The following is a 23806-nucleotide window of genomic DNA, read 5'->3' as shown; positions in this document are numbered from 1 at the left end:
CGCGCTGTGCCTTTTACGCAAGAAAAAAGTGTATATGAAAGAATAACAGTGCGGAAGGGATTGGAGGGGGGGCTCTTGCTCTTCCTCCCCTTGCCGGATTAGGCAGCGGGATGGTCCCCAGGTGGGGGGCAGAGGAGGAAGCGGAGCGGCGCTGAGCGGAGCCTCCGCGGGCGGCGCGGCGCGGGGAGGGCGGGGGCCGGGCCGGGGCCGGGGCCGGGGCCGGGGCCGGGCCGGTCCATCCCGCCCAGTGCCTGGCTCCGGCGGAAAGCAGAGGAGCCATTGCGCAAGGGACCGCGGGGAGGGATGCGCAGGGCGCTGCCGCCGCCCCGCCGCCGCCCGCCGCGCTGAGGAGGTGCCCGGAGGACAGCAGCTCCCGCCGCCCCCTGCTCTCCCCTGCGGGGCACCCCGCCCCGGTACCCACCCCGCCCGGCTCCCCCCCTTCCCTCTCAGCCTCACCCCACCCTGCCCCATTCCCCTCCCTCCGCCAGATGACCACCGAGAGCGGCCAGCAGCGGCTGGAGCCCCCCGTCCCTCTCCGCTCCTGCAGCCCGGCTCCCGGAGCTCTCCAGATGAGCCGGCCGCCCTCCTCCGCCCTGGAGACCTCCACCTCCTCTTCCTCCACCTCCACCTCCTCCTCCTCCTCGGCGGCGGCGGCGTCCTCCAAGAGCAAGAAGGCCAGCTCGGGGCTGCGGCGGCCCGAGAAGCCCCCCTACTCCTACATCGCCCTCATCGTCATGGCCATCCAGAGCTCGCCCTCCAAGCGCCTGACCCTCAGCGAGATCTACCAGTTCCTGCAGGCCCGCTTCCCCTTCTTCCGCGGCTCCTACCAGGGCTGGAAGAACTCCGTGCGCCACAACCTCTCCCTCAACGAGTGCTTCATCAAGCTGCCCAAGGGCCTGGGCCGCCCGGGCAAGGGCCACTACTGGACCATCGACCCGGCCAGCGAGTTCATGTTCGAGGAGGGCTCCTTCCGACGGCGGCCCCGCGGCTTCAGGAGGAAATGCCAGGCGCTGAAGCCCATGTACCGCATGATGAACGGGCTGGGCTTCGGCGCCTCCATCCTCCCGCAGGGCTTCGACTTCCAGGCGCCCCCCGCCTCCCTCGCCTGCCACTCCAACGGCTACAACCTCGACATGATGCCCAACGCCATGGCCAGCGGCTACGAGGGACTCAGCGGCGGCCACCACGTCCCGCACATGTCGCCCAACCCCGGCTCGACCTACATGGCCAGCTGCCCGGTGACTGCCAACGGGGACTACGGCCCCGACAGCAGCAGCAGCCCCGTGCCCTCCTCGCCGGCCATGGCGAGCGCCATCGAGTGCCACTCGCCCTACACGAGCCCTTCGGCTCACTGGACAGCCTCGGGGGCCTCGCCCTACATAAAGCAGCAGGGCCTCCCCGCCGCCAACGCCGCCTCCTCCGGCATCCACTCCAGCGTGCCCTCCTACTCCCTGGAGCAGGGCTACCTGCACCAGAGCCCCCGCGACGACCTCTCAGGTAGGGACCCGGGGGGAGGCGGGGAGCGCGGCGCCGGCGGGGCTTTCTCCGGCGACGAGGGTTTCCACGGCGTAGGAAAAGGGGGGGGGGGGCATTGTCTGCGAGAAGGAGTAAAACACGCGTGGGTCGGACCTGTTCTGTTTCGGGACGGGGGGACGTCTGGGGGGGCTGTGGGTACGGCTGCGAGCATCCCTCCTTCTTGCCCAGCTCCGAGGAAAGCCCGGCTCCGTCCCGGCTCCGCCCGGGCTCCGTCCCGGCTCGCACGTCCCCGCCGGTGCCGGCGGCTTGACTTAGCGGGGAGCGCCGGCAGGCATCGCCGCCGCCTCGGTGAAGGGCGGTCCGCGGAGACGCGTCGCGGGGGTAATCACAAAAAGGCGTTAAATATTATCCCCTAAGCCCTGCGGGGAAAAAAAAAAAACCAAACCGCTTATCTTGAAAAATGCGAGAGGGATTAAAGCGGATCCAGCGTGTTTCTGCAACCGGAGGGAAAGAGTTTTCTGGTCTCTGTCTCCCACCCCCCCGGCCGGCGATTACAGACAATGTCTGCTCAGAAAAATCCGAGCACAAAAATGGGTAAAAGATGTTGGGCTCTTAGGGGGAAATTTTCCAAATAGCCCTTTTAAACGTGGGTCCCGGAGGTTAAGCAAACAAAGACAGTCTGGGCTGGACCACACCGAAGAGGATTTTAGCCTGACTTAACCTCTATGAGAGCGGGGTCTTGTTCAATTTTATGGGAATTTCAAGAAGTAACAAATACAGGCGACCCCCAGCTCTGGGTCCCCTCCCGCCCCCTCCTTGGGCGCCTGTCAATCACTCTCCTGCCCTTCTGCGAGCCCCGCAGCCTGCCCCGGCCTCGCCACAGCCTGCTGCGGCCGAGGGGAGGGCGAGCTGGGAGCCCGGCCGCCGGGGAAGCCGCCTTGCCATCACGGCAGAAGGGGCTTGAGGTCTCAGCGGAGAGCAAGCGGTTGCAAATTTCCCTCCCTTAAAAAGAACCCCAACCCCTGAATAGCCCTGGGGTGGCTCCAGGGGAGAGGCGGCTGCGGAGCGGGCCGCCGTCTTACCGGGCTTTCGGCGCAGAGAGGGCTGCGGGGACGCCGGGCGGCCCCAGATGGGCTCCTCCGTGCCCACGGAGATTCAGGTCGTCCTTCCACGTGGTTTTGGGGGCCGGGGCGAGAGGCCGGCGGGTTCACAAGGGCGTCCCCCGCCGAAATGCGTACCTTTACCGTTAGGAATTTCTGCTTTGCTTTCTTGTTATTGCTGTTGTTACGTGGATTTGTTTGTTTGTTTTCTTTTCTTTTCTTTTCCCTTCTTTTGGATTTTTTTCCTCTGTTTGTTTTACTCCTTGCGGCCCCGCGGGCGGCCGCGCAGGGTCCACGGGGCCACGCGTGGCGCGGGAGTGGGGCTGGCCCGGGGAGCGGGGCTGGGAGGCGGCTGCCCCCTCCTCCTGACAGACACCCAAGGTGGGAAAGGCGACTCCTGGAAGAGAAATTTTCATTTCGAAGCAGCCCAAGAACAGCTCTTCAAAACAAAAAGCAGAAGGAGAGAGAGGAAGGGAACTGGTCCCCCCGAAGGTCCCAGCACGGTTGCCGAGGCTGGGGCCGTTTGAATCCGAATTGTTTCTGTTCAAGGGCGGATATACACGCAGACGGACCGATGGACTCTTTCTGAATGCCGACGACGAGCGCCCGTTTCCAGCAGCTCAGATTTAATGCCACCGCTCTGTAAAACGGCGTTTCTCCGCTTACTTTCTACAGCTTCAGGATCTGGGCCCAGGACTTTAGTGGAAGCCACCCCCATTCCTTGATTAGCTAAAAAAAACCCCAACCCTTTATTTTTTTGTGTGGATCCAATCCTCATTCGTGTGTGTTACATAAAATCTCTGCAGTGCAAACGTTTTAGCAGAGCGAAAGGAGATGGGGAAAATAGATCCGAGCTCCTTCATTCGTAATTATTACCAGCAATAATCTTTCTCCTCCTCTCCCCACAACAGCAGTAGCAAGTGAATTTCGCCTTTCTCTTTCTCTTAGTTAAATGCAAAGCAAATTCGGTGGCAACTGGTGTTGATCGGTCAATAATCCCCTACTCACGACAGCGACAGGGTGGACTTAAAACCTTGGAATTGCATCAGACCCAAGAATAAGAGAGGAAAAAATTGGAAACAGGAGGCTCGGTTCTGCTAAAAGGATTTTGAAACTGGGGGGCGGGGGGAGCCAGATTTTTTTCGCACACTATTAAATCCTGCTAAATGATTGAATCAGGATTGTAATAAAGTGCCCCGGTTTATGGTGAGCATACCAGCGGGGTTATTAGAAAGCCGAGGAAATCCAGCGAAATAATCACTTTTATAAAGTGAGCTCTGCGGGGTGAAGGAGGGGACAGTGCCGGAGGAGACGTGCTGTGCACGCCGCCTGCACAGTGCCGGGGGCCGCGGCCAAACTGGTCGGCTCCGCCACCCTGGGGAAAACCAGGAACGTTTGTCTCTTCCCCCTCCTCTTCTTATTTTGCTGCTTTTTTTTCTTTCTTTTTTCTTTCTTTTTCTCCTTTTTTTTTTTTTCCCCTTGACCCTTTGTCAGATTTGACAGGATCCCGCTAGCCGAGTTTGACATCCACATGCCAAATCAAATCCCTCTCTGGCTCTACCCTGCAGGCCTTGCTCAGGCAACGCTCCCCTCCCTGCCAGATCCAGTAGGAACCCTGCCAGACTAAAGATCCCAGTGCGGTCCTACGGCGCGGGCTGTGGGCTCCCACGCGGCCCTTGGACTTTGTCCCCCAAAAGGCTGCCTTAGGCTGTGGGAAATGAAAATGGGAATTTGCAAGGTCATTTATATGTCGGTGCTGCGGATGTACTTTGCTTGTTGCTGTTGATGACCCATAGGGTGTCCTCCGTCTGTGTCTTATGAACTTTGTGTCTTGTGTGTCTTATGTGTTTATGAAAGCACACATGCGTATAGGCATGCACGTTCATACACACACACACATAAATAAATACACTATCAACACACAAACACATCATGGTTGGAATTCAACCTGCAGCCGTTCAAGTCAAAAGCAAAAACCTCCCAGGGATGGGATGGGGAGGGAGAAGAGGGAGCAAAGGTGGGAATCAGATTCAAATGGCTGTGGTGCATGCAGAAAAACATGCAAGTCTCATCCTCTCCTCGCACACACGCGCTTCCTCATCTACAGCACACGCAGAGGCTGACCTAAACCCACACGCAGAGGCTGACCTAACCCCACACGCAGAGGCTGACCTAACCCCACACGCTGATCAACACGCAGGCAGAGGGGCAGACAACCCCGCGTGTGTGCCCACACTGGAAGGGTGCCCTCAGGTACACGTGCGCCCGGGATGCGGCCGTGCATGTGTCCGTGGGCATCCACCTCCGCCTGCCTTCCTCTCCGCAGCCTGTGTGCCACACGGTTGTGTAGTTTATAGCCCCCCCCCCCCGCAGAACGGGCACGGGGGGGTCGTACGAGCACGGGTGCAGCCCCAAGCCCACCCGGGGGCGATGGGGGACTCCGGGGGATCCACGTCCCTTCCTCGCTCGGGGCGGTGGGACCCGCCGCTCTTTCTGCCCTGCAAGCGGGACGGGCTTTTCCCTGGGGCAGCGCCCAGCCCGCTGCCAGGAAAGCCAGAGAGGAGCTCCCAAACCTTGCAGGAGGGAGCGGAGACCTGGGAAAACGAAGCAGTGTGTCAGCCCTGCTGCTGTATGTAGCCTCTCCTCCCTGCGGGTGAGGGAGAAAGGGCTGCTCCGCCCGAGCAGAGCTACCCGACTTCTGAGCAGCTCTTGTTATTTCCTTCTCTTGCAGTGGGATTGCCTCGCTACCAGCATCACCCCTCCCCGGTGTGTGACAGGAAAGATTTTGTCCTCAATTTTAATGGCATTTCTTCGTTTCACCCTTCCGCTAGTGGATCTTACTACCACCATCACCACCATCAAAGCGTCTGTCAAGACATCAAGCCCTGCGTGATGTGAAGGCAGCGCCCCAACAGAGACAATCAGGTGGCATTGAACAGAGCCGAGGTATAGACGGACCCACGCAGATTAACTATAATGTGCACTCTGATAGCATTGATAGTACACGAGTCACTTAGCAAAATTACCTAAGGAAGCAGTTTTCCATCCCCCTCCATCCCTTGAAGGACACGTACAGCCGATATAACACTCCAAAGCTCTTCCTAAAAGAAAAATGCCTTGAGTGATGTGTCGGGTCAGGTGGGACTTCAGTGTCCTTATGCCAAGTCTGACCAGCTTAATCATAAAGCGCCTTTCTGCGATCTCCTAAAGAGTCGAGCTTTGGGAAAGGGAAAAGTTCGATATATTTTTATACGAGAAAGTGTCTTTGAATAGGAAAAATAAACCTCCCAGCTCAGCACCTGCGAGGACTCCCCCTTCCGTTGCTGCGTTAGCGGGAAATTTACTTCTTTTTTTTTTCCTCTCCCCGAGCCCCACCGAGGACACTTTCTATGGACTTCAGCACCGACCGATTGATATTATTAAAACAGTATTGTTTAGCCCTTTCGTGTATAGACTTTAAGAAAAGTTCAATTTTTTTTTTCAGTATTGCAGCAATACAACGTTCTGTTTTTTATTTTTACAAAAGTTTTCTACCACAATATTTTTTAAAAAAATATTTTAAATAAATCTCGTGTATACTCACACACTATTGCTTTAAAAGGAGAATATATTTGCACTTATGTATACTTTTTACAGTTTGCCAAAATATTTTGATGTACAAATTCTTTTTTTCCAATAAAATGTATATAAACGACTGTGCACTGGACAGGCACTTATTTTTCCCTCGGCTCCTTCTGAGAAAATTCTTCCACCCCGGCATCCGAGATCGTTAAAGCTGCAACCCCAAATCCTCCAGCCGCTGGAGGTGGAGGAGGGGAGCGAGCGGTTGACCCGAGGGGGCCAGTGCCGTGGTCTCTGGGCTGCACCTCCCGCCCTCCCCACTTCCCACTCTGCTTTCCCCGCTGCTGGATAGACTTCGAAATAACCGGGGCAGTGGACAGAAAAGCAGCAGGGTCCAGACTGCCGGCTCCTCTCTTCGAGGGCTCCCTCGGGCCCGAAACCCCCTCCCCGCCGTTTGGGGCTCTGTCCAGGTGTCCCCGTGTCCCCGTCCCGCCTGCCCACGCAGCCCCGTCGGAGTCCCTCCGTGCCCCGACGGGGCTTTGCCAGGTGCGGGGGCAGGAGCCCTTGTGCAACGCGGGGCTGCACCCGGGAGGGCACGTTATGGGTGGGCGGCGAGAGGGATCCGCGATAAAACCGTGACTTGATAAGGAGTGGGGGGAGGCACCGAGAACGGCGTGGCCAGTGAAGGGGGCGAGAGGGGAGAAAAAATAAAAGGAAAAAAGAAACAAAAGAAAACAGAAAAGGGCCCCCAAAGTACCCCAAGCAAAACAAACCCCTTCCCCACGATGCCGCCGTGCCCTGCGGATGGCGAGCGGCCGAGGGCCGGAGCCGGGCGCCGGGAGCTGCTCGCCCGCCCGTCCCGCAGGCGCCCCCGGGCGCGCCGACCCCACGGCCCCCGCGGCCGCCCCGGCCGGGGGATGCCCGCCGAACCCACCCGGCACGGCACGGCCCGCCTCGGCCCGGGGGTGGCCACGGCCACGGCCCCGGGGCAGCCCCGCGCGGCCCCGCCGGCGGGCGCAGCTCGCCGCCGCCCCCCGCGCAGCCCGTCCCGTCCCAGGGAGGGGACAGGGCCGGCCCCGTACCCCAGTGAACCCGCAAGCCGGGCAGCCCCGCCACGCCGCCCCGACGCTCCCCGGCCCCGCGCCCGAACGCCGGAAAGCGGGAGAGTGTCAGCAAAATGGTATAGGTGTATGCGCACGTATATATGTAAATACGCACGTACCGCTATACACAGAAACTTATATCGACGTAATTATATATAGAGATAAAACTCTTCATCTTTTAAAATATATATTTATGCTCCAGCATGCCCTTTTCTTCCCCGAGCTTCTCAGGGCCTGTGATAAATTATAAAGTCAGTTTCAGAGTTTGCTCCGACCACAGTGCTGTGTTTACATTCTTTCCGAGGCAAGCCTGCATGGTCGTAATTTATATCCTAAACACTTGAACGTAACTTGTTTATACAGGAATGACAGGACCTCAAAGAGAAAAAAACTGCCTCTCGCCTCCCCGGCGGCCGGGCGCGGGGCGCCAGTGCCCTCCAGCGGCAAGACACCCCGCTCCCGCCCGCCCCGCCGGCAGCGGCCCGCTCCGCAGGTTCGCCGAGTTCGGGCAGTAAAAGCATTTTAGGGTTCCCCCCCCCCGCCTTCTGAATGCCATTATGTCCCAGAAAACGCGGGTAAGGCTCACACTGGCTGTTCTCCTAAGGAAGGGGAAGGACTCGCTAGGGCATCCTTCAGTTTTGGGCTTCTGTGTTCTCCCGGAGTGACTTAAGACTGCTCTCGTTCACCAGGCTAAGGTTCCCTTTTCCCCGTTAAAGCGTCCCAAACAAAGGACGCCTCAGAAGCAGTACTCTTTAGGCATCGGTACGTTTCTGGGTGCTGTCAGTAAAGTGAACCCAGCCTCTTTCTTCTGAACTGAAGGGTGACCAGCAAACGGCGGGGAGGAAAAACGTGGCCAGATTTTTACGTTAATTTGATCTGATTTTGTTTTGATATTTGATTTTATTACAGTACCTTCTACCCTAGGAATTCAGCTCTTGTTTAGTCTAAAGAACTCCAGTGGCCGCAGAGCCAGTGGGAGTCAAGACCAAGAGCTATGCCACTGCGAGGACAAGGTATTTATGTTTTAGCCACACATTTTAAAATTCTTTGCATCTTTGTACGTTTGTTAACAGTAATTGAACATGCCCAAATATTTCATATTTTGGAAAAAGAACTTTTTTGTTCAAGATCCAGCCCATTGAGACTTCTAATCACAGCAGCAGTGATGCAGTACTCATCTCTGAGACTCCCGGAGACCTACAGCATCCGAGAAAGCTGAAATTTCCGGTGTTACAACAAAACCAGAAATCTAGATCTATATATTTAGTCTGAGCATTGTGAAAGAGCCCAGGAGGGCATACCTGAAGTTGAGCGTGTATTTGCTAGTCACCCTGTAGGGAAACCTGCAGTTGCTATGCTAAAATGAGCATCAGTTGGTATAAAACACGGGAAGGTCTGTGTCTCTGCAGCGTTCTCAGTTATTGCTCTTTTCTATGACAATAGACTATTCTCTTCCTCCTTATCGTTTGTTATCTTTTCATTCCTTGCCTGCTAACATGTCCCTGACTGCTTTGTCCTCTATGTGTGGATTGCAAGATGCCTAAGCGATACCGGCTTTTTCTTTAGCAGTGCTATAGTCCATGTAGCACCCAACAACAGTCACGCACCTCCACTGAGTCTGAAAATATCGTTGTCGCGGACTTACAGCCTAGGGCTTTGGTCCATATAACCCCTCTGTCCTTACAGGTGAGCACAAAGGAGGATGAGAGCAGACAGCTTCTAGGTACGCTTCTGGTCTATCCCGATGAAGAGCTTGCGTATCCAAAAAGCTGCATTAGTTTTTCCAACCAGATTAGTTGGTCTAATGCATTAGTAATGTGTCAGCCGCAAACGTCGCCTCGCTAATGACCTCAGACCGCCACCGCTACAAGACAGCTACAACTAAATTACAAATAGTTAGTCATCTAGACTGATGGCGTAGCTCACATTTGGTGAGGCACTGAGGCAAAAGGATTGAACGTAGACTAATCCAAACATTTCCATTATTAGAGCACACTAGGCAGAGTTTCCGTAGGATGGGAATGAAATCACGCTGGAGCGCCTCAAACAGTTTGCGTGTGATCCGCTATAATCTTATATATATTCTCCATTCTCTGGTTTCATCAGAGTCTTACTGCCTCAGTGGAGAGATTTTGCTTGTGAGGGTGTTTATGTTACACAGAAAAAAACCCACTCAACCACTCCAAAGCTGGGATCATTTGAACAATCAATTTAACATTGGCAAAATTAGCCAAATGCAGAGATATCTTATGCGGGATGTTGAATTTCTAGCTGGTAGTTGAGCAAAGCATTCTTTAAAACAGTCAGTTTATTAATCCCATTAAATCCCCTTGCCCATTATTCTATTAAGAACAACATCAGTTAATATCTTGCTGTGTTTTGGCTCAGCTGGCAAAGTACTTTTAGCCAACACAATATTTTCAGTTTAGTATGAGAGTTTTAGCCTGCTTTGGAGGCAAAGAAAAGTAAAGATTTTTTTTTTTTCTCAATAACAATAAGACTGATTTTATTAAACTAGAAAGATTTGCTCATAACATATGCATGAGGTAATATTTAAATAAGCCTGTTCAATAAAACGCTAGGTATGTCACTTAGGCCCTGAGAAAGCAAGGTGCTGTTTTCAATTATAATTTTAATATACCTGAGGACGTGAGTACTCCCATTAAAGTCAATGGGATTATGCAGACGCTTAGGGTTAAAAGTGCTTTGCTGAAGAAGGATGATGGGACTAGAATTAAATACTACAGGTTCCTCCTATATGCTGCAGCTGAGCTCTGTATAAGAACTGGAGTAGAATATACCTGATTCATATACAGGATGAAAATTAATTCAAAACATACTCCAGCTTTGAATAGAGATGTGTTTTACAAAACCTGCTGGCATTAATCTGCATGAAATACTGCCTTAGCTAATAAGAACACCCGGGCTTTATTTATATATTGAGCCATTTGATAGATACAAATGGAGAAAGAGGTAAATAGAAGCCAACATATTTTTGAATAAAAGCCCAGAGGTTCTCTCAGAGTTCAATGATCTTTGTGTCTAGATTATAAAGAATTCAGAGCAGCTTCGTGTGACTTGCCAACTACTGAATAGAGCTCCAAAACATCTGTAATATTAAACAACTTCAAGCCTCCTTTTTATGCTTGTTTTCATCCAACAGTGATTTATAGAAATCTATTGGCTTCTCCATTGGTCATTTCTAAAAAGAAATATGCCGGGAGGAGAAGGAGGTTTTAAAATTTGTTGGGACACCACTACCAAACTGCAGCTGGAATTAGAGGTATCTTAACAGCGGATTTAGATTTATTTAGGAGATTATGGAGAAATGTTAACTGCATTACATCGGTTATTTTAACCATTGCAAAATGAACTTGCGGCGTTGTGCAAAGAATCATTGGGCTCACAGGTAATTTGATGTTTTCAGGGTAATTCAAAGAGACAGCTGCTTTTGAGGAACTGATAAAGGACAGATTTCTTGGACTAGATCCCCACTGGTAACATTTTCCTTGCAGCAGAGTTGCAGCCCATTAATTCTCACTGTCCAAATATAGGTAGCATTAGTTTAAATTAGAAGTATTATAACAGATTTAGCTAGGCTACTGAAATCCTTTATGTACACAATCTTATCTCATTTTCAAAGATCCTCTTTGGATTGGTTTATTCCTGTCCTGATTAACATATACCAAACACGTTTTACTTGATGAAAACTCTCTCGGTTTTCTTTTTGTATCAGTTCAAACCAGTTTAAAATTACTCTCTGAGACTGCGTCTCGTGCACAACAGTTTTCTGATATAATGAAAGGTGTGATTTAGTTCAAACTGCATAACTGGTGTTTATGGACACTCCATCACTGTAATCCCTGGCTTATACACATACAGCTGCAAGCTATGCCAATACGACCAACTTTAAAGAGGTATCAACTCCCCAAAGCTGATTGAAACTAAACAGGGCAGTGTCTGTGACTAGGCAATCCTTATGTTAAAGGGTTGCAGCTTTTCCCTGTGAGATAGCTGAATGTTAGAAACTGGATCTAAAGCATGATCATACTGGAAGCTTCTGGACAATTTTACTTGTGGAATCAAGGCTTTAAAATCAGGCCTTGGGCCTTCTTGCACTCATGTTTTCTTTCATCTGGAGGTTTCCCTGCCAGAGATTTGTTGACCACTGGTGGCTTGCAGAGCATTTGCTGGTAGCTTAGAGACAGCTATTTGGTTACAGGACAGTGCTTCTCATCCTTTGTGGTGGAGAGAATATGAACAAATGGGAGGGGGAAGATGCAGTGAAGATTAGAGTCAGCAGCATGATTCACTCCTTTAAAAAAGGAATAAAATGCTTTCAACATTAAAATTGCCGAAACATAGAAATGTTTCCAGCCTCTGCCACGTCTCGTTTGGCACGTGGTCTCTTAGTGCTGGTAAGGTAGATGATCGCTTGGCCATTAATGAAGGAAGAGCAGAGTTGTTCACTAGAGAGGACAAGGAGCTCCAGAAAGGCACTGGAGGAACAGTACTTTGATCCCAGGTGACTTAACAGGCAGAGCCGTAATAGAGAGGGTGCAGGTACTGGGGAGCTATGTGAATGTTATCAAGTCAGGGTAATCATTGACAAAAGAGCTGCAAGAACAGGGGTAACTTCTGCAGCCATCATGGGAAGCTCCACTATGTAACTATGAAAGGCAGAATTAGGTCCCCTAAAAATAGACATCGAGTTCTGCTCCTCATATCATGCAATAAATCCTGCTTTCACACATGAGAAGTTCCCCTCACTGCCGTGCACTCCTTTTTCCCTTCTGAGGCAGAAACAGAGCTGCGCTGCAATGATTCACAAATACTCCCATGCTGATCTGGGAACTGAGACACTTGAACACATCAATATATTGGTTTTGCTTAGTACAAGGCAGCAAGGAGAAATGGACAGGAAAAAAGCAATAGCTCAAGATAAGTGACCTCCAGTAAACAAACAGAGGCTTGTCCCAGGACAGCAGAGGAGCACAGGGTAGGAGAAATCTGGCTTGACTCCCCATTGAAACTGTCCAAAGTAGTCTGAACAAGCAGAACCAGGGCCCAGGACTCAGCCAAGTCACTCAGCAGGCTCAGAGGCTCTGTCAAGAAAGCAGTAGGAGCTGTTTAGGGAAACCTATCTGAGACGTAGGCATGTCTGAAGCAGCCCAGCCTTGCTCAAGCTTCCAGCAGTAGGCAGTATGGAGAGATGCGCAGAGCTGGTAGTTTTTCAAATGTCTTTTCTTTCTAAAAGCATTAATTCTTCTATGAAGATCAACCAACAGCCTGGATTTCAAGAGGCTACTTTGTCCCTGGCTACTCCCAATTGCAGGCTCCCCCAAAGATGGCAAACGCCCAGCCCTGCAGACCATGTTACTGCAGTCTCCAGCCAGCAAAGCCTGATCTTTCACCCAAGAAAGGAAAGGACCACAGAGTACTTGCAAGAGCACAAAGTGGACAAAGCTGGAGCTCAGCTGGAACAGTGATGCCTGATGTCAGTGTGTTTGTGATGGTAACAGCAGTGAATATCCAGGAAGGTGATGACAGCAGCAAGAGCCTAATCTGGCCAACACCGTGCAGAGTGGTATTCACTCAGCATGCTTTAGCCTTAGACCTCTGATATTTTCAACCTTCTTTTGCTGTCCCCTCTCACCTTTCCATGCCTGTTGATTACCCCAGAAGATTTCTCCCTCTGCCAAGTGAGTTTTCTTTCAATCCCAGGACACAAGCCTTGCTCCTGTTCTACTTTGGACAATGGCCTTTGTTACCAAAACCATGAGGGAAAGGAACGACCATGAATGATTTATACATTTATGTTTCTGTTCTAATATTATAACACCAGATATGCGCATCTCTGCAAGCCCTTGACATTTCCTCTACATTTTCCCACCAATTTCCTCCTTATTGTTACAGATTAGTTGCTCACACTGCAGCCCTACTATAGGACCAGGTTTTAAAGGCATACCTCAGTAAAAGAAGAGACATCCACACATGCTCATTTCCCAAATCCAAAGAGAAGAACTAGGATTCCTGAAACTTTCTCTTTTACTGTAGCGTGTTGATGCTCTCCTCCTAAGTTCCCACTCCCTGAAGGAAATACCAGGAACTTTCCAACTCAGTTGCTGAAGGAAGAGGTCAAAAGAGAAGATGGCTGGAATAGGTGAGGGCAGACTCATAGTAACTCAGCAGATCAGGCCCACAGGAGGCACAGAGAAGAGCAAAAAAAGGACAAACCTGGTATTTAGCCCAGCAGAGATGGGCAAGTTCTACCAGCCAGTACTGTATTTGATTAGCTCCTTCTTGGCCCCATCCTTCAGCCTCGGAGGGAAATGTGATCAAAAGACCATGCTCTCATTGAGTAGAAAAGCATCTGCAGTAAGTAGCTGACATTTATCTGTCCCAGGAGTGCCCTGTCTTCCTTTTCAGCCACCACTGCCCATCACCTGGGAGCTGGCTGCCTCCCCAGAGATGGCTCTAAGAGCAGTAGAGAAGGGCTTAAGACATCTGAGCAGTTTCCACCTGCCCATAGTTGGTTCTGGATCTAAGTACCCCCAGGGTTCCCAGGCAGGAACCACACTCCAAGGGTGAAAAATAGAAAACACATGCTCATATGAAACAGACCATGCCATCCAGGGGCATCTCAGGAGATATTTATTAGTCAGGAGCATGCACCACAGCAAATCATGGCTCTCCTTCTGTATGGAAAAGCCTTTGATGGTTGGCTACTAATGGCTAAAATTGAGGCAAATTCATAGTCCAGACAGCCTTTAGATATGCCAAAAAGATCCATGTGCTGGCAAAGACACTATTCATCTTGTTCATTTCCTGTACGCCGTTTGAAACAGCCAGAGCCCTTTCTCACTGTTTAGTCCTTTGAATGCAGAGTAAAATAAAAACAGAAGAAGAAACATGCAGCTAACAAAAGTCCCAAGCTCAGCACTTCAGGAGGGACTTGAGCACTGGGAGAGCAGACAGAGGACCCCCTAGAGCTGGGAAAGCTTATAGCATATGTTCTGCATAGCCCGCTCTGTGGAGATGATAATAAATTCCTCTCTTGCCTGCACAGCTGTCATTCACAAGGTCAGTTCCTTCCACCAGAAAAGAGGGCCTGACACAGCTCATTCACACCCTTACTGACACAGGCAGTAGGTAGAAGCCTAGAAAAAAACCCATCTGCCCCATAAAGTGCACATGGTTTCATGTTCTTTCAGGTGGACTCATGTCATTAAGGAAGTGTAGCAAGCTCCTCATCAGTCCAGACTCAAAGCCCATATGGTCCAGGATCCTGTGTTTGAAAGGGGGACAGAAAATTGGTGGACTTAAAAAAAAAAAAGCGGTAAGGGGTCTAGCATCCTCTGCTTGCTCATGGTGAAGTGTCTCTGGAGGGTGTGATCTACATCCTGAATGTCATTCATTGTTTTAGGAAGATCAGTCATTGCACCTAATTTTGCCAGGGTATCCATTTCCCAAGATCCCCACTTGGCAGTCTAAGAACTGCATACCAAATTCAGCATGAATTTCTTTTCCAAGCCTGTAAGTGAATGCTGCACCCATTTAAGATATTCTGTCAACCTGTTCAGCCCATTTCGCCAGTGCCAGATGCGTCAGAAGATGCAAGGATGCAAGAAATTTTGCAGCAGGCAAGTATGAGATAACCTGCATCCTCACCAAGTACTCTGAGGGTGAAGATTGCACTCAGCTTTGAGCTTAACTCTTGGCCTCTCTGGCATCCTGTGCTGGGGGGTACCACAGGCTGTTTAGATGCTATTTAAATTACTGGTTTCTTTCTGTCCATTTTGTCTGTGTTTCTTTTAATTTTAATGCCAAGACAGAAGCTCCTGATTCATCTTAACTAAGTTTTTATTAATTTTTAAGTGGTTTTACAACATCTGCTCTTGTCTCCTTCCTGAGGCAGCTAACCACCATCTTCAGACATTCTGGCCCCTACCATCTTATTGTGATTCTTCTAATCCCCCACCTCACAAGAAGTAAAACTTGCTTAGGCAGTAGACTGCAGTTTTCTATAGCATAGACATCAAAGCTAGTTGTTAAAACTCCTTCTACAGAAAAAGTAGTCAAAATAGGCATCAGAGGAAGAACAATCTGACCTCTTGGAGATCTCTGCTTTAGGAAAACATGAATCTTAACCTCATTTCTATCTGTCCATTGGCTGTAAAAGAGTTCAGGTGATGGGCTCAGGTGAAGACGACTGCTCTGTAGCTAGATGAGATGAAAAATAATGGTGAAAATTTTTCTTGTAGCTAGCTTTTAGTTCATAGCTTCTCATGTGACATCCTTATTTTGTTTAGCAAACACTTAACCAAGACCTTTTCAAAGCCCTTTAATAGAAGGATAGTGGATGCTTGAGTTCAGATAATTATTTCCGTTTTTACAGAAATCAGGTTCGAACTATTTAGATGCAATTAGAAGATTAGTGCTCAGAGTGTATGCAATGCATTTCAAGCCCATGAATAAAATTCTCATCTTAGTTACACTGACACAAACAAACAAAAGCTTTATTAGTTTTGGTTGATTACTTGGGGAGAGTTAGCATAACTGAAAGAAAAACCTACTACAAAAGCTTTGAGAAGTTTAGTCTGATCAGATGCTATATTAGAAAGATGATAAGCTGCTGTTATCAATAACAATTTATTTATAAAATCACCTTGTCCAATCCACTGGAAACACTATATACTTGCAGATATCAGTATTTTGTTACTAAATGCACCTGTTAATAATAGGCGCTAACAGTGACCTGGAGAACCCAGTAAGAAGAGATGAGAAAGATAAAGGAAACCAGCAAATATGAAGACCCCATAGAAAATACAAAAAATATTTGGTCTGAGATCTGTCTCTGTGCCTTTCCTTGCTGTTATTCTCTGTACACAGCAAAACAAAGGAGGCAGGTAGGAGGAAACATGCAGGAAATGAAATAAGAGCGGTTGTAAGATGCCCCCAGAAATGGTGAGCAACGCCCAGGGGACCGGGAAGCAGCTGGTCGTCCCGGCGCTGGCCTGTTTGGCGAGCAAGCTGGTGTGTCACCAGCCCTATCCGGACCCAGAGCTGACAGACACTCCCGTCTAACACCGTTTCCGACAGAAGGACAGAGAGCGGTGTCCTGGCTCTCCCAGCCTAAAGCGTCGAGGTGCCAAGACTACGTGGAACTTGCCCAGAATTTGCAAGGGAAGAATGAAGCTTAAGTCATATTGACGCGTGCAGGCCTTCTTTTGTTATTGTAACCCAGTTATCGGAGCAATGTGTTCCTGTTGATTCTTAAACCCTACTTTGTTTTGAAAAGGCCAAACTGCATTGCTGGATGCATTGTCTGGTTACAGAGCTCCCGAGAGGGGGGACTTCCAGCTGAGATCCAAGTCTAACCAGCCCAGCAAAATGAGTCATGGGAGACACGGGGTTTTGAAGCCAGGGATCTAGTCCGAAAGGGGGGTTCCCAGTATGAAAGGATGGAGAGTGCAGGGCAGGGGTGCCCGTGGAGAGGTTGCAGAGGCGTGCAGAGAGCAGCAGGCACATTGGCCCTGGAGGGGTCATGCTGACACTGGCAGATGGGTACAGACTCTTCTCATAGCTTGGTGCTGTGGCATGCCGATGTGACCAAGCCCATCACAGCTGATAGGGCTTTCCCTTTTTTGCTCGTGGTTCTACAGCCTGCAGACCCCAAATCACTGGGGACCTGGAAAGCATGACATCCACTTGCTCCTGTGAGGTGACAGCTAGGGGATGTGTCACCGATAATGTGTCTGGAAAGCAAGAAAGCCCAGAGAGATGACTAGAGGAGGAGGGTGGCTTTACAAAAAGTGAGCCTACAAAGAAAGGCTTTTGACCTATAGGACGGGGAAACACATATGGGGTCAGGGCTGGGAAATAAGTATGAATTCAGCTGCATAAAAAGGAGATTAAAAAGGATAAAAGAGGGGTGTTTGGGGTCACTCTGATGAGGAAAGAGGGTGGGAAATCTGAAGAAAGAAAAGTGTTATGCGAAGGGCAGGCTAGCACAGAGGGAAGCCAAGGAGACTGAAAGGGGTGAATAAAATGATTATGCTGGGAAGGCCTTTCTCAACGAAAGAGGGAAGCTAAGATGGCTGACCTGTGGGATGGGAAGACCTTCCCATTTGGTACACTACAGGAGGAGAGCAGACATCGCCTTTCCCTGAAAGCTCAATCCAGAAAAGGAAATGCAGAAATGCATAAAATGGAAAGGCAGTAGGGGATGGGGAAAAAGAGAAAGAGGGGATGAAAATGATCCTTTATCGTAGACGGGCAATTTGCTGTTTATCCCCTCAAGCCTTTTATTTTCCTCTCTCTAAGATATTTCTAGGTAGCTAAAATGGTTACTACAAGCATATCAGATCCTTACTGAAGTTCTCATGGTTTCTCTGCACAGAGGGGACATGGGGATCTCAATATATGGTATCTCCCATCAAAAGTTTTTTTAGCTACCAGATGAAAATGCTTTTAGCTCACACATGGGTAACATTTGCAGATTCCTTGAAAGCTGAACTTTAGCTGTTCTAACTACCTCAGTATTCCTGTTTCCCTTATACCTGTAATCTGTCTGCAGAGATAAAGTCACTGAGAAAGAATATAGATTTGCTCCTTCAGAAAAGCCTTGTTTTTGTCTTATCAGTGAAATAAGTACATCCTGTGCACAGAGGCTAAAAAAAAATAAAAAAATCAAAGTTCCCTGGGACCTCACCATTGGACTAGACTGCCAGAGTATTATAAAATGGCTTAAGTAAATAAATAACATTGCATTGTCCAAAACCTCCTTTCTTGGAAAGCTTTGTATCCAAGCTCTTTATGCAGTAAAGGTAACATTATCATCTTCCTGGTCCTTTAAAATGTAGTCTATTACATTGCCATTAAAAATGTGGGGAAAAGATACTCCAAAATTATTCCAAATAAGGAAAATCTGAAGCATAATTTATTACAGCCATAAATCCTCATGTAAACGTCAGCAGCCAGTAGACCCTGGACTTCAGTGATGGCAACTCTCCTACTAGGAAAGACATAGTGTTTAGTTTGAGGCTGTAAAAATGCTCATCTGTAGCCTTTGGACAGCCAGTACCCAGAAATTGCCCCCCAGCCATAGAAAGAGACTCAGATATGAAAGATCCCCATGAGGATTTAGTGCCACAGCAACAATTATCAACAGCACGAGCAGTGGCACAGCAGGGCGGTCAGAGCTGGACGCTGCGTATCGTCTCTCAAGGCGAACCTCAGCTTTCATCTGGGAAACCCAAGACACCTTTGCTATGGGAACCATGTGCCTCTTCAGCAAGATAAGCCGTCTCTTGGGTCAGAAACCTGTTGCCTAAAATTGAAGGTTGTTTGTCACCCATTGCTCCCAGGGCCTTTGGGATCCAGAGTATCTCAAGGCACCCAGTTTGGAGAGGAGGGCTGGTTTGAACTCAGCTCGGCTACTCAGAGTGGAGGTGCAGGAGGAACAGCAGGGCAAAGGCAAGCAGGGTTTTGAAGTGAGGAGCCAGTTTCTGCCCTTGGGCTGACTCCTTGTGTATTTTTTATTTGGCCAGGCCAACATTTTCCACCTGTGCTCCCTCCAGCCCAGGGGAGCAGAGTCCTTGTGCCCATGGCCACTTGCATGCCTTTCTCCTTAGCTCTGCTGTGCCCTTACCTCAGCCTGTTCCCTGGTATGCCTGAAGCAGCCTTTGCCTCTGCAGCAGGGTAATTCAGATGCAAGACAGGAGGTGATTCATGACATAAAGCAACATCAAAGCTGGTCCTCAGAGCTTGTACTGCGTTCCGTTGTAACACAAACTGCCAAAAAGCCTACCTTGGCTGACTCACATACACACGTCTATCAAGGAAGGCCATGATATTATAGCATTAAGAGCTGCTCATGTTTTTCCTAAGGCAAATACCTACAGGCATGTCATAGGTAGAGATGCTTTTTCTGTTTAAAAATAAAAACAGTTTATTTACAGGATGACCACATTCTCAAGGTGAAAAAACAGAGCACATATCCTGTTGGAGGAGAGCTGCTGAGCATGGCTGGAGTGACGAACAAGGATGCTATTCTTGTCCTCCTTTTCTTATTTCTCATCTCCTTTGCTTCAGGCTGCTTCTCTTTCTCTCTCCACCTCACTCTCAGCCAAATCTGAATCCCTTCCCTCATGCCTGCCCTCTGTTCCCTCTCTCTGCAAGCCCCATACCCAGTCCCAACATTACAGCTTCCCAGCAGTGGTGGGAAAGGGCAAGGAGTGGGGCTGGCCCACACGCGCAGCCCACAGCCCTTCCCCAGGGGTGACGCTGGTGGTGGCTCTGCCACCCCAGCTGGCCCAGCTCGCAGGTTGTGGCTAACCTGTTTTATAGGTGGGATGGCATCTGTGGAGCGATTGTCCTGGAGATGCTTTCCAGACACTTCGCATCAGCAAAGCACAATCTCTCCGGGGCTACTCAGCCGGTATTGGAGAATGCAGCCTGACCACACAGTATCATGCCATTGACTTTGAAGCCAAATTCCTTGCTGATTACTGTTTTTTTCCCAAAAGCTGAATGTTTACAGGCAGTAAGTCTGCAGTGCTCAGTCACTGTTGTAGTTCCTTCCCCACACACTGAAAATGATTGGGAATTTTTCAGCAGGTGCCCTTTCATGTTAGTAGGTGCACAAGACCATCAGGGAGAATGGGGCAGGCTGTATTTTTATTTGGTGTAAAGATGCCCAAAACTAAAGCAAAGATCCAGGGAGGGTTAGTTGGTGATGTAGGGAACACCCTTTGGAAGGTTCTCCTCGGGCTTGGATGGGGCTCAGATGACATTTGGCACTCACTGAAAAAGGTCTTGTCTGAATCAGCCTATTACTCATGTCAACAGTTTGCTCATCAGGTCAGCCTCAGGCCCTGCTGCGCCCCCAGGGTCATACAGACAGAAGAATTGGGCCCCAGATCTTCCTGTTGGAAAGCAAATGCAAAGGTGCAGCTTTAGGGAGGAATTGGTCCCTAAACTCTAAAGGAATGATCAGGTACTTACAAACAGGTCTTGCCACTGTTTTTGCAGGATCAGCCTTCTTATGCATTTAAAAGCTATACACTTAGACATAAAAGAAGAACATCTTCCTTAGAAAAGGAAGATGTTTTGTTTTAATGATTATTCTAATTTTCAGCCATCATATTTTAAACCCAGTCTCCTCAGAAAGTGAGGACAGCCTGAATTAAGTTATTATACTTTTTCTCCTTTCTTCTCCACTTCCCCTTTCTGCTCCTGTCTAGGGTGGCTCTGCCTGCTTCAGCCTTTCTTTTGATTTTTAAAAACACAGATGTAAGCAGATAATGAGGCCACAGGAGGAGAATCCTTCAGGATGTCTTGTTTGGTTTGGAAATATTTAAATGTCTGCTGCATTTCCTTTGAGCACAAGGCAGGAGTCTTCGAAAGGGCACTGCTCCTTCTGCTACCCACAGTACTGCTAGGGGTGGGAGAGTGTGCGTGCATGTAAGCATATGTGTGCATGTGTGCATGGGATGGTTTCTAATCTTTTCAGCATGGCTCTTTTTCCTGGGATAATGTGAAACATTTCTCTAGGTCACATTTCCCTGGAGGAAAAGATTTTAACTCCAGTAATTCAGGTGAAGCTTGTTCTTTCTAAATAGCCTGTCAGTTTTACATGGTTGCAGCAAATTCATAACTTTCTAAATAATGATGGTTTGAAGAGTGATTTTTTGTGGTTTGGATAGGTTTAATTGTTAGTGGCTATTATGGATGATGGTTGGTTGTTTTAGGTTAAGGTATCATAATCAAGATGAAAATTTTACTGTTGTCTCATATATAAAGCCGTGAATGGCTGTTGGATGAATTACACGATGAATCTGAGGATTGGAGTCAATCAGCTTTACTGCAAGGGTGGTACAAAGCAGTTGCCCAAGAGACTCTAATACAAAAGAGAAACCTTTCTTGTTTCGCTCCATGAAGTTAAAATTGCGTGTTGCAAGCTGCTCTTGACTTTCCACTGGCAAACACCTCGTGGCCTGGCTACCATGGATGGGGCCTGGGAGGAGGTGGAATATAGCTCTGATTAAAAGGCAAAGATCAGAAAAGGACACTTCATGGCAGGCAAATGTGCACAGAAGAAAAATGGCTTATACCACAGATGAACAATATGATATGATTCAAAAGATATGAAAAGTCAGTCGCATACTAGCCAGGCTTTTCCTGGCTTAATCTAAAGATAGCTGAGGTCTACAAAGAATATTAAAAATAAAGAGCTGCATACACAAATATTCAAATGAAGTGGCAGTATTCATGCTAGAAAGAGCTGTGCCATTGCAAAACATGCAAGAACACTTGTTGGCTTCACTAATCCCATTTGGACCTTACAGTTCGAATTTAGAATATACTTATCAATACAAAGAATGATAGATTAAATTTGCAATAAATAATTAAGAGGAAATTACAGTCTGATCCAAGAGATGTAATGAACATGGAAGTACCCTCACCATGACAAATGATTGTGAAATTTTGAAGTGATTTGTTTGGATTTTCAGAAACAAGATTTTTTCGAAGCAGCATAAATTACAAATACTATTGCACACTGGCATTGCTCCACATACACTATCCCAACGTGCATTTAAGTCTCATCTTAAGTAAGATTTTTTCACTTGTGCTTGAAAATAACTGTCTTTTATTGTCTATATCTTTGTATGTAATTTTAATCATTGCATACCAACATATCAATGGTTTTTATACCCATTGTAAAAACCTCTCAGCTTCCTTTTTTAGCTCACATAACAACAAGCTTTTCAAAACAAACTAGTGGAAGGATGAAAACCTTTCAAATGTTTTAATTTAATTTCTAAGGAGACAATAAATGTGAGGAAATGTTTTTAATGTAACTTATTGTATCAGTGGAGACTGTAGTGTAAAGAAGAGCACTTTTTTCTATTTCAGTTCATTGTGCCAACAGTTGAGTGATTCAGCTACCCTGCTGTTAAAAATAGTAGCACTAATATAAGTTTAAAGCAGGATACCATGAAATGCACTCTACAACCACAAATGCATTCCAGAGTATTGCTTCTAGTAAATATATGTCCTGGGCTTGTCTTGCGGGCAAGTCAGAGTGGGATAAATCCATCTACTAAGGATGGACATTAAGATGTGAGGCACAGTGAACACATGTACACATGCAAGCATACACACACACACACACTCACACACACATATAAAAGTAAATATTTATTAAATGGATGTCTCAGTGTCAGCCCTGCTCTGTATGTTGACATGATCCAAGTCTAGAAGCCACAGCTCAAAACAAAACAACCTATGAATACTTGACCTGGAAACAGTGAGAAATTCTTCTGCAATTCACTGATCTTCTAATGTTTAACCCTTACCAGTTCCACTTCTGGCTTCGGGGTGAATGTCTGAGGCAGAGCTTGAGTGGCAGAAAGTGAGATATGATATAATTATGTATCTCCAATAGATTAACTACCTTAGGGGAGCAGGGCCAGATGAAGTAGGATGTGTTCTGAACAAGTGGAGAAACAACTCATACAGCACATGCTGCTCCCAGAAGGGAAAAAAGAAAGAAAACCTTTGAAATGGCAAAGATTCTTGCATTCAAATTACTCCTTTCCAAGTCTGTAATTTCTCAGCTAGGTCAAAACAGAAAATGAGTGATTACTGTTACAACTGGCATACACTCTGCACTTTGGCTGCATTTAAGATACACAACATTTTCCAGAGAATCATGTTGGATAATTTGTCTTGTGTATTTTAAGCCTTTTTTACATGTCCTGAAAGACATAAGCAATAAAATACCTTAAGGAGTGCAGTGGCTGAAGAGGGGAGGCAGCGTGGGCCCAGTGTCAGGGCACCCGGGTGCTTTTCCTGGCTGTGCTGCCCATCTATCATACGACTCCAGATGGGTTGCTTACACCAATACTCCCCAACTTGGCTGCCTAAAGTTCATAATCTCTTTGGCACGAGTAATTTCCAATGTCAATAGTACTGTTTATCTTCACACAGAAAAAAAAAGTAACTGCAGCTAGACACCTAAGTTCAGATTGACAGGCAGAAATAAGCACTGTGATTTGCAGAACTAAGCTCCCACGGGGTCAGTACATATGCACTGTACCTGTTTGCATATTTGTGCTGCCTAACTTGCATGGTTTTAGAGGATCAGTGTAAGGAGAGAGGGTCCTTGAAGGAGTTTCACAGCAGGAACCACACTTAGGTTCTTGGAGGACCCCAAGTTCCCAGTGCCCCAGGCGTCCAGGCTGGGCATCTGCTTTAAGGGGCTCTCACTCCTCTTTGTCCAGGCTACTTTCTTATGGAAAACAGATCATGAGAAGGAATTATTGAGGATTAAGGGGGGCTCTCACCTTGTGTTGAATCAGGGTGATCACACACACATACAGGAAACTGGATGGCACTACTGAGTTCTCCAGAGCAGACACAAAATTGGCTTCTCCAAGGGGGATCCTGTCTCTCCCCACTGTGTCCATACACAGCCTAGGGACACTGGGCTTCCATTTTCAGTACCTACCCAAGCTAGGCAATGCAAATATTTATTGTATCTATGTGCCTTACCTACAT

The 23806-nt window shown here is 48.2% G+C and overlaps 1 protein-coding gene across 1 annotated transcript; it reads left to right on the top strand.

The window, feature by feature from the left end:
- The first annotated feature begins 445 nt into the window (after positions 1–445).
- Positions 446–6198, top strand: FOXF2 (forkhead box F2). Its single transcript, XM_072851363.1, has 2 exons — positions 446–1497; positions 5308–6198. Exons 1-2 carry the CDS (start codon positions 489–491, stop codon positions 5472–5474), a joined length of 1176 nt encoding a protein of 391 aa, XP_072707464.1. The 5' UTR covers positions 446–488; the 3' UTR covers positions 5475–6198.
- The last annotated feature ends 17608 nt before the right edge of the window (positions 6199–23806 follow it).

This window comes from Ciconia boyciana, chromosome 2 (genome assembly GCF_034638445.1).
Source record: "Ciconia boyciana chromosome 2, ASM3463844v1, whole genome shotgun sequence".
NCBI lineage: Eukaryota > Metazoa > Chordata > Aves > Ciconiiformes > Ciconiidae > Ciconia > Ciconia boyciana.
This window is presented reverse-complemented; position numbering and strand designations above follow the sequence as displayed.